The sequence below is a fragment of the Trachemys scripta genome, chromosome 4 (genome assembly GCF_013100865.1).
Source record: "Trachemys scripta elegans isolate TJP31775 chromosome 4, CAS_Tse_1.0, whole genome shotgun sequence".
Lineage (NCBI taxonomy): Eukaryota > Metazoa > Chordata > Testudines > Emydidae > Trachemys > Trachemys scripta.
In genome coordinates, this window is record NC_048301.1 from 125701560 (window position 1) to 125712637 (window position 11078).

Here is an 11078-nt window from a genome sequence, read left to right on the forward strand (position 1 = left end):
TGGCTCAGGAGCCAATTGAAATCAATGAGAATTTCGGGTGGGGGCAGTGTTCAGTGCACATCACAAGTGAGCCCTGAATGACTTGGTCAGATCAGTTATGGGCCTCGTCTTTAGCCTTGGAGTGAGTCCCACGGTCTGCCCCTGCATGGGTGGCAGGGAGGGAAGTAACTTCCAATTGGAGAGAGGACAAGTTCAAACAGGCTTTCTGGGCTCTCCTGCATCAGCGCATCTACTCGAAGGGACATGGTTAGTGCTTACGTGGGGTGGTGATCCAAGGACATGGTGAGATAATCACTCCCCCTTTATTACGCCCTGTGTGGCCAAGTGACGTTCCCCAAGGTCACACCTAGAGACAGTACCCAGGGGTCCTGGTTCTGTCACCTCCTGTCTGTGGCTTCTTCCCACCTGCCTCCTCGCCAATGTGCAGAGCTGCTACCAACACCCAGCCTTGCTTTTGGCATCCCTTTCTGTCCCCCATCTCTCCTGGCTTGCAGACGGCTATCTATCACTTACTCCGAGAGCGTTCCTTTCAACATGCAGCTGGGTAATTACAGAGTAGCTGCCTTCCCCTGTGACCGTTCCTGCTAAACGCTACAGACCGGATTGATGGGAGCTGTGCAAATTGTTCAGTCATCTCCGTGCTAGTGAGTGGCTGGCCTGAGGGAGCCAGCTCTCTGCAAACAAACCCACTGCTCCATCCGTCTCCCCTGGAGCTAAACCCCCGTCGAATGCATTACTCTTCCCGTGCCTACAGACGCAGCCTGGTGCCGACTGCACCTCAGGCGGGGGAATGACTGATTCTGCTCACCGAACAGAAACATCTCCAGCTGCCAACCCAGACACCAATCCTTCCCCAGGGCAACGCCCGCCAGCAACCAAGATGTATGCGGGAGAGCGCAATCTCGTTCCCTGCTGTGCAAGGGAACCCGGAGCTGCCTTTCAAATTTATCCTTAGTGAAACGAGGGACAAGTTACAGAAGACAGAAGGCAGGCTCAGTGCATCGAGAGGAAGGGAAGAGTTCTTCAGCATGCATTAAGGGGACAGCGGTGCTGGCGGAGCAGGGCCTGGAGTAGACTGCACGTGCCCTCAGTGACTGCCCCCGAATGCACCACCTCTTCCAGAAGGAGGAAGGAGCTGGCTCCCTGCCACCTGACTGTCCCTTTAAAGTAGCTGCAACTGAATCTTTTCAATTCCACCAGGCACTAGAGCACGCTCTGAATGTCCCCGGGAAAGGTTTTATTCTCAGACACAGGAGCAGCCCTGAGCTCTTTCACCCTCCCAGAGACACCTGTTGGTGTCAGGCCAGTAAGGACATCTTCTGATCTGAGGCAGCTTCCACCACTGCAGAGTTTAACTCCCAGGGAAGGTCCAGGTGAAGAGCACTGCCTGCTTCCGCCCCCTGGGCTACGGGGAAGAAGTCTAGGGGGATCTCAGTGACGGACACACGCTCGCTTGTTCCAGCCAAAGATCTAGCTCGCCAGCTGAGCCCCTCATCCTCGTCCAGTGAAGAAGGCAGCCATGGGACAGCGTCCCCAGCAAGCCATGAGCAATAAGGCAAGTTCTGGGCTGCAGCTTCTCCCTGACAGGAAGAGTCCCCAGCTCCCTGCAGTCCCCACCTTTCTCCCCCAGCCTCACTCCATCGCCACCGGCTGCAGCCCTTCCACGTCCCGAGATTTGGAGTTCACCAGCTCCCTCCTGATCTCGGCCGAGATCTGTGGGTGGCAGTGGAACTTGAGAAGCTCCAGCAGGGATTCCTTCTGCTCCGAGGAGAGGTCCTCCTTGTAGCGCTGGGCAAAGGTCAGGAGGCACTGGTGCCACAGCACGGGCAAGGTGCGCCGGTCCGTCTGGAAAGCCAGGAAGTGAAAGACCAGGGCGTCTACCACGCGGAAGGGCAGGGCGTATTTCTTGTCGATAAGCAGGCGCAGGAAGATGCTGTTGGCACCGCTGTACTCCATCTCCGCGAGCTTCAACATGGCAGCACTGCGGGGGGCGGGGAGGGGAAAGCAAGGTTGAAGTGTGCACATGGGGGGGAGGGACTTGGGGCAGGTGCTTGTCAGTCACACTCCGCACCCGCGACTGGGTCTGGGCACCTTCCAACACTAAGAAGCACCCTGCCCCTGTAGCATCTTCAAGAGGACAGGCTTTGCCAAGGCCTCCCCTTCTCCCAGTTCAGAGCACATTTGTTTCTGGAGTCTGTGACCATCGCTCTTCCCCCTGGCAGCCTTTAAACTTCCCCACCGCCTCTATTCTAGGGCCAGGGATTGAAGGCTGGCGCGCCCATGGCACATCAGCTACCAGAGCGGGCCGCACCCTCCTCCCACCCGTCCCTGCAGGCGTAAATCCGTTCCCAGAGCCAGAGGGACGTCAAGTCCCCACCCAAAGACTGCTCTCTGGCATCTGGCCATCTTGCTACGTGCCCAGGCATGACCCGAGCGGTCTCCCCGCTTCGCTACCCTGGAGAGACAGAATCAAGAGTGGCAGTAAGGGTCTGGTCCCGCATGGCACCAAATCCCCTCTACTGCCACTGGAACAGGTGGGATAACCCAGCAGGGACATGGCCTCTGGGCTATTCCTGTGCTGCTGAGCTAGGAAACTCTCAACTACCAGCAATGTGGAGCTGTGGCTGAACTGGTATCTCTTGGCCCAGAAGCTTGCCAAGGGGGAGAGCCATTAGAATGAGAACAGTCTGCCCAGGGAAGTGACGGAGGCCCATTGTTTGGGACTGGACACAGCCCTGGATGCGCTGAACGGACCAGCCTTGGGCTGGAGTAGGTGGGACCTCATAGATCTTTCCTAGCTCTGTGATATGCCAGAGAGGTTTTCTGGCAGACCCATGACATTGCTGTGGGACTCCCTGAGGAAATGGGAGAACTACTGCCTCCCAATCCTCCCCCTGGGGCCCCAGTCCTCCCCACGTTACCTGGAGTGAAGGACGGGGATCGAGCACTTAGCAAGAATGCTCCCTATGATGATGGCTTCCCGTAGTGTGCAGGTCCCCGACTCACACAGGGGGATCAGGATCCCTGGAAGGGAGGAGGAAGAGAGTTGGACAACAGTGCTCTTAACACAAGATGGCTGGACCTGCGGGGCTCAGAGCCTGAAGCCTAACCCAGCTGACTGACTCCTGCCCCGTGCATTCCAGTCTCCGTGCACGTCCAGCCTGAGAGAATGAACTCTCCAGAGGGGCATCGATGCCGCATCCCTGGGAACCCACTCCTGACCCGAGCGCAGAATGTTGCGGGAGGCACAGGACGGGCTGCACTCTCTCTTTGTCCCTGCCAACCTCATCAATGGACAGTACAAATGGACACGGGGGATCAACTCCCAACGATGGGTTGCCCTGCCACAAATGGATCTCGCCCATCTCTGACAGGTAACAAAGGGGGCTGTCTTTTTTTGGCAACACTTATACAGCTGATGGTGCCAATATCAGTGAACTGAATATTCTGATCTAGCCACTGCTGGTTCAACAGGCAGCTTGTCCGCAGCTGAAGAACCAAGCAGGTTTCTGCACCTCGCTTGCTTTTGCTCTCATGGTTTCAGCATCCCTCCCCATCTTCGGTGCTGCTGTTCAACTCTGGAGAGCGTTTAGGGGGTGCTGCGTACACAAAAGAAGTTCACGGTGCAAAATAAAAGGTTAAAGGTGCCGCTGCTGGAAGGCCAAAGAAAACAAGTAACTGAGTCCTCCACCGCCCTCCTCCCAGAAAACAACTCCTCACATAGCTGTGACACAAGGAACGCTTACACAACCCAGCCTGCGCCTTTCCTGCTAGGTCACTGCACTGCAAGCCAGACCCGCCCTCCTCTTACTGCCACCTGGTTTCTTTTCACCTTTGAACCAGGCTCCTGGCTTGAACAAAGCCTTCTTCAAAGCCATGTAGAGGTGGAAATTGAGGCGCTTGTACTCGGCGATGTCATCTCTCACTCGCGGGAGCAGCACCAAGTTATAGAAGCGCTGGGCCATCCTCTCCTTCAGGTTGGAGGAAAAGATCCTGGCAGGAACGAGGGAGTGGGAAATTTAACTAAAATCTCAGCCCCCATCCCAGCAGCACCAATGAAGTCAAGCAGGAAGCAGTCTAATACTCCCACCTGAGGATCTCCCTTTCCCACTGCGCACATCCTACTTTGCTGGTGGTGGGTTTGTTACCCCATGTTTGAAGCTTCTGTAGGAAAAGCCCAACAAGCGTTTCAGTGAGTGCACGCTTTCTGCTGAAATCCAGGCTGGGTTGGGGTGGCCTAATGGAGGATGAGGAGTCAGGACTCCTGGGTTCTGCCACTGACTCGCATGGTGAACTGATCCTCTGTGCCTCATTTAGAGCAGGAACAATACGCCCTACCCTCCCAAGAGGGGGAAGGCCCTGAGGCTCAGCTAAGGGCCTTGGAGAGCTAGGGTAAGAAGTGCTTAGAAGCGTATGACACTCTGCGTTACCTGCTGGGCTTAGTAGCAGAGTCCAGGGGAATCAATGAAGTGACTAAACAGCTTCTTTTTAAAGACTGGTACTCCGGCTCCTCAATTAGACTCCGGCTACAGCTTCAGAGACTACAGTCCTGTACTGCCTTGCCTGACTGTGCACCTCATCCGTGTCAGAGCCCAGAGTAAAACAACCAGTGTAATGTAACATTTTATAGTTTGGGATCTGAACCTGGAATATCGAAATTGGACACGCTTCAAGTGTCACAGACTGCAGTTCTCACCCTGGCTGCAGGCAGGACGAGCGCCAAGTTAAAGGGCAGGTTCCTTAGGAGTGGCTACAGCTATGGAGAACACACTGACGGGAACAACCGTGCCCTGGATCAGGATGGAGTCAATCTCCTCTCCCTCTAACAGTGCCAGATCCACAGCACTAGCACGGGTTTCCTGAGGTGGCAAGCGGCTTGCTTCCTCAGTCCTTCGGCTAAGCCGAAAGCCAGAGGTTGGTTAGGATTTCAGTGACATGGCGGGTGTTCATGGAAAGCCCACAGTAAAAACCCCAATCAGTAAAACCCCGGCGATTATCTCATACCTGGTTGCTTGATACATGGCAGCTGCAGTCCATGTTTCTGGCTCTGTGATGTAAAGGATCTGCTCCCAATTTGACAGTGCTGGGATGATTTTAAAGGCCTTGGGGAGTTTGCCACTCCTGTATTTGGACAGCACCTTTAAAACAAAAAGTATGTGGAATGTGGCCTAGTGGTCAGAGCAGGGACCTGAGAGCCAGGACTGCTGAGTACCGTTACTAACTCAATGTGTGACTAACAGGGACAGCTGCCCCCTGAGCGCCTCGTCATGGCTGGAAGTCACTCTTCGGCACCCTGCCTCTGTTCTCCTCTTCAAGGCCCCTTAATACCTCACTCAATCCAAAGCGAACTGAAACATTCGCCTTCTGTGGTCCAATTTATCCCAGGCCCCAGTTCAGTGTCTCTCCCCTTAGTTAGGAAATACCCAGCCATTTTTCCTCAAGCTGGGTCCCAATTCAAAGCCTCTCTCTCGTCAAGCAGGAATTTGGCCTTCTAGACCCCAATCCCCATTCAGTGTCTCTTCCCCTTAGTTAGAAAGTCCCCATCCCTCCTTCCCGGTGCTGGGTTCGAATTCAACAGTCACTCCCAGGTTTACCTGGCTACAGTTCAGCCTTCTAGTTCTCACTTCTCAACTCCCCTGGTGTCAGGGTCTTCTCTGCAGGAGCCTCTCTCATTTATTGTAGTTTCCTAATTTCCCCCCTTCTCTGCATCCTCCTGCTGCCCTTAACAGTGGAACCAGCTGTCCTCCATCAGGCCCCAGAGCTGCTAACATGGGGTGGTCTGGAGCAGTTCTTTCAGTCATCAGGCTTGAATGGCGCCAGGCCTCCAGGCCTTAAGGGGCAAGCCACCCCATTAGTGACCTTGAGAAAGTCACTGGATCCATTTTCTCCATCCGTAGGATGGATATAGCAACGCGCCTTCCTCAAAACTCTGGTGGTTGGGAAGCATAATTATTTGTAAAGCGCTTGAGATCCTTGAATGAAAGATGCAGCATAAACAGCAGTTACATTATTTGGAAGCCTGCAGAGAAGGAGTCTATTCCTAGTGAACACTAACCAATCATACTGAAATTCCCTTCCATTCACAGCCTCACATGCTTCTCAGGGCTCCTGGACGTAAGAGAATTTTAAAGTCAGCTCTCGAATGCACTCACTCACCGCCAGCTGAGCGGTAAGAAGTCTCTCAACATAAGAGTATAATTAACAGCCCCACGTTTTTTTTGCCTGTTGCAGATATAACGATAGGATGGAAACCTCCGACCCTGCAGAGTTTGCAATCTCCTTAATTACCCTGAAGTGCTACACAGCACTACTGTACAGTGACAGCTGTCATGTGCTGCCCCAGAGATGGCTGCAAGTCAGCAGTGGGAGACGATATTTTTCAGCACTAGCCACGAGGATAAAGACACAAGCCACAATGATTACGAATACTGGCTGCTGGAGCAGCTGGGCTCAATTCGACCTAGCTCCTCACAGAGGGACAGCGTTTTGAAGGTGGATGCTGCTATATAAATACTATTGATCTTACTTCTCGGACACCCTTGTAGACCTCCAGTACGCGGGGGTCCAGCTGAGGCATGGGGTGGCCTGATATTTCCGACATCATTGTCTCCACCTCTGTCTGCTTCTCCGTGATCTTCTCCATGATGATATCGGCTAGCGTGAGCCTGACAGACACAGGGGAAGGAAACTATGTAGAGCTTGTATCTCGCATAGAAGAGCATCAGTGTGTTCCTTGGCAAACCACGTAGCAGGGCCTAGGGGACTGAGCCCTGCAATAGGAATCAGAGGACTTGAAGCCGGCTCTGCCAGTGGCCTGACTGGTGACACTTCCCCTTGTGCCTCTGTTTCCGCCCCCATCCTTTCTCTCTCGTCTATGTAGGGTGTTTATCTCTTTGGGGTAGAGACTGTCTTACTGACTGTGGATACAGCGCCAAGCACAAAGGGAACCCTGATCTCAGCAGGGCCTCTCTCGAGGCGTTACAGTAATAGGAGTTACTACGGTGCATGTGTCATTTTAGAGGAAATTAAGCATTATCTACTGCTTGGATCACAGGGGGTCAGGACTCCTGGGTTCTATTCCTAGTTCTGCCTCAGACTTGCCACATGAGCTTGAGCAAGACAATTCCCCCCTATGCTTCAATCTCTCCAGCTATAGAAGAGTGACAGAGCTTTAACCAAACCCACCTCCCAGAGATCAGTTAACCTCTTCGAAGTGCTGTTCTGAACTTTAACATTATTTGAATGCTGTGTGGCTGCAGGAGGCGCTGCCCACAGTACGGAAACACTTATATCCCATGGCTCAGGGGTTTGTTTCTTACCTTAGCGGCGGATTCTTGTTCATGAACATTTCAATGGCTCTCTCATCCTCCGGGTCCACCGTCACCTCCTCACAGTACTCCCCCTTTCCCATGGATGCAGCAGCTTTCTCCAGCGTGGGCCACTCATCATCCTCTGCGTCCGAGTCCCCGCCGCGTGATCCAGACCCTGAAATAAACCAGACACAGTTAAGGTTGGACAAGTCAGGGGGCAGAGCAACTTGCCTGCAAAGATACAGCTGAACAAGTGCATTCCACTCAGCTCTCCACATTCTGATCTCCAACTCTCTCGTGTGGCTAGTGAGGTGAATTTGCAGAAGCCCTTTTCTAACAGTAGTCAAACACTCACTATGGGAAGGGGCACCAGAGACTTCCCGGGGCAGTCCATTTGAAGGGACAGTCAGAATTTCCATCCAAGCCCAAGAATTGCTTATCCTCTGCCAACTGCCTAATTAACTACCAGGATCAACCAATAAGGTTGGAGAACAGCTGTGCAATTAAAAATTATTCTGCTAACTTGAAGCTTTATCAACTAAAGAGTTAAAAGCAGTTTCAGGTCCTACACATGTGCCTAAGTCCCTCCTCCTCGTTTTTGTGGGATTCTAACCAGGGCTTGTTTTGTTTTGTTTTTTATTATTTTTCTCTCTCCTGTTGTCGTAGGAAGAAAATCACAGAAGCCCAGAGAAAGCTGACTCGACGCCCTGATCCTGCAAACACATACTGAACTTTAATGCAACTACTCGCATGTGTAAGTATTTGCAAGATCACAGACTAAGGCTAGGTCTACACTACCCGCCTGAATCGGCGGGTAGAAATCGACCTCTCGGGGATCGATTTATCGCGTCCCGTCGGAACGCGACAATCGATCCCCGAATCGACGCTCTTACTCCACCAGCGGAGGTGGGAGTAAGTGCCGCCGACAGAAAGCCGCAGAAGTCGATTTTGCCGCCGTCCTCACAGCGGGGTAAGTCGGCTGCGATACGTCGAATTCAGCTACGCTATTCACGTAGCTGAATTTGCGTATCTTAAATCGACTCCCCCCTGTAGTGTAGATGTACCCTAAGGCTCACATTGTAAGAGGTATTAAGGTGCCCAACTCCACTACCTCTAAAAAGCTGGCCCTAAGTGACCATTAAACGGACTCAACACTATGTGCTGTCAAATGTACCGTAAAAAACAATATATGATTTGGGACAGGAAATGAGGAAGACAAGGGAAAGGATGGTCTATTGAATAGACCACTGGACTAAAACTCAAGAAACCTGGGTTCAGTTCCTGCGTCAGCCACGGATTTCGTGTGTGGCTTCGGGCACGTCCCTAGATCTCTCTGAGCAGCTGTTGAATGGGAACGATACTTCCCTTTGTCTGAGAGGTGCTGACAGGATCAGATCCCTTCATGATTGTGAGGTGTCAGATACTATAGGGACGAGGGCTGTTTAAGGATACAGACAGGTGGATAAAAGTGGAGGAGGAGAAACATAGGGAGACAGAATGCCTTCCCGTGACACAACTCAGCCGAGGCACCCAAGGGAACACACCTATAACTTTTGCTGCACGATCAGAAGCCAGAATGCTGTTTTACATCTCATCTGAAAGCCAGCAGCCAAGGCAGCACAATGCCCCCTTCCACTACGCGGGGACTTTCCTTACAAACTGGTTTAGGGTGAGCACTGCCACCGACTGAACTGCCAACACCACTTCCTGAAGCCTTCGGGGACGTCCTTGGGAAAAGACCTTAACACAATACCATCGCGTATCCACCCAGGCCTAACTTTTAATACTCGGACTCTCAGGGACTAGGAGGGTGGAGAGAGAAATCCCATGAGAATTTAGCAGGGGGTTCTTCTCTTCCCCATCAAACCTGCTATATCAAAGGGAAACAGAGGGGGGGGGTTGTCCCCACCCAGCCGAAACTGACAAGCAGAGATCAGGCTCGTTAATAAGTGACAGAGCCCACCCGTGTGCTCGCTTTGCCGGTGTGCTTAAAGTTAGCTCTGCGCTTCAATAAGGAGCAGCGTTCACCCCAAGCAACGGCTAGAAAACCAGCCCAGCTCACCCCACCCACTCCCAGCCCCACCCCTCTTACGTGCTCAGTCCCCGGCTCTGTCCCCACTCACCCAGCACCGTGGTCTTCTCCTTCTTCGGTTCGGTTCCTTTGCCAGGACAGTGCTCGGCCTCCAGCTCCTCCTGCTGGATCCGAGCCTGCTCCAGGATCCTCCGGGACAGTTTCTCATCCACGTACTGGTCCTCCTGTTCCCCACCGCCATGCTGCCCGCCTCTGCCTCGCCTCTTCACCCGCGTGGTGGGCTTCACCGAGTCCCCTTGTATGATCTGCTCGGCCAGGGACACGTTCCTGGCCGCCTCCCCTGCGCTCCCAGTACCCTTCCGCCGCTTGACCTTAGGCATGTTGATCCCCCAGCTCGCTCTCCCTGGCCTGTGAGAAAGCGCACGTGTGCGGCCTGTGTGGGTCGCGTACGCAAGGGAAGGGGAAGGGCGGCTGGAGAGGTCCCACCAAAGCGCATGCGCCCCTGGAACGTTGCCACTCCTTCGGTTCCAAAACTGGCAACAGCCTAGTCAACCCTGTCGTAAGGCTCGGCTCTTAAAGGTGCAGCCGTCCTATTTTACAGTGCCTTCTAGGAACCTCTCCTAAGGCGGAGTCTTTCATCCTACAGAGTCCTTCATCATTCAGAGCGAGTTCAGCTTTCAAAGCAGCAGAGAGAGAAGGTGGATTTACTGTATTGAGACAAGGGTTGGACCCACCTATTAACTCCATTGAGATATATTAGGCTGGGAGAAATTGCTGGAGGGACGGGGATATTGGTTACTTGGCTAAATAATTCTTAGGGCCTTTCATTTTTGGTTTTTATTTTATTTATTCTCAGGAATTTATTGGTGTTTATTACTACAGCAACAAAAACAGGTGGAAATCAGTGGAAAAAAAACAATAAATTTTCTGGATAAATATCTGAGTTTATTTTGGTGGACGGAAGGAGGGGGAAAAGATATTCAATAGATAAATGCTTTGATGAATGGAATTCAATGTGGTTTGCTGCAGATCTAAAACAGAACTCAAAACACAATGCCACCTCTGAGTTTAAGAAAACAATATCTCTCTAATCCCCAAATAAAACTTTTCATTTGAATAAACAGTTTACTGTTGTAGATTTAGAACTAGAAGCCCATAAATATTTACATTTAATACTGAGACCACACCATCCTTTTCTCCTCTTTTTGTTTTACTAAAACTTTTGAATACTTGTGTTCTGAAACATATTCTAAGACAGATTTTCTTTTTCTTAACATTTTAGTTTAATGTGTGTCAGATCTTTAAATCTGCTAACAGCTTGAAATGTGTACTCGGTTGGACTGAGATTCATCAGTACGTTCAAATGTGCACGCACTTCAGAGCTTGCGTGGGTGCCTGTTTGTTTATTGTGTGTATCTTCTAGACTAATACATAGCCTTACTTCAACAGGCAGCTTTGCACATACACACAGACTAATGTATTATCACACCACATATATCTCATGCCATGTATTGTACTTCCTAATAAAACAACTTTTTAATATATATTTGACTGGTACACAGGTAGGGTGAAAATCAGAAAAAAATGAATAATACTTTTTGTAAAACCCAGGATTTATTCGATAAATAAACAGTTTAAACTGAAAACGAAGGGGCTTAATAATTCTTTTAAAGCGCTGCCCCTCCTAAATGTTGCCTTCTTTATGATGAAGGAGTTTGCAATGTGTCAAGTATCAG

At 51.5% G+C, this 11078-nt stretch overlaps 1 protein-coding gene across 1 annotated transcript; it reads right to left on the reverse strand.

Moving 5' to 3' along the window:
• Positions 1-1182: 1182 nt before the first annotated feature.
• BYSL (bystin like) lies at positions 1183-9818 on the reverse strand. Its single transcript, XM_034767321.1, has 7 exons — positions 9434-9818; positions 7320-7485; positions 6527-6665; positions 5005-5138; positions 3833-3993; positions 2922-3024; positions 1183-1981 (listed from the first exon to the last, which is right to left on the reverse strand). Exons 1-7 carry the CDS (start codon positions 9720-9722, stop codon positions 1633-1635), a joined length of 1341 nt encoding a protein of 446 aa, XP_034623212.1. The 5' UTR covers positions 9723-9818; the 3' UTR covers positions 1183-1632.
• Positions 9819-11078: the final 1260 nt, after the last annotated feature.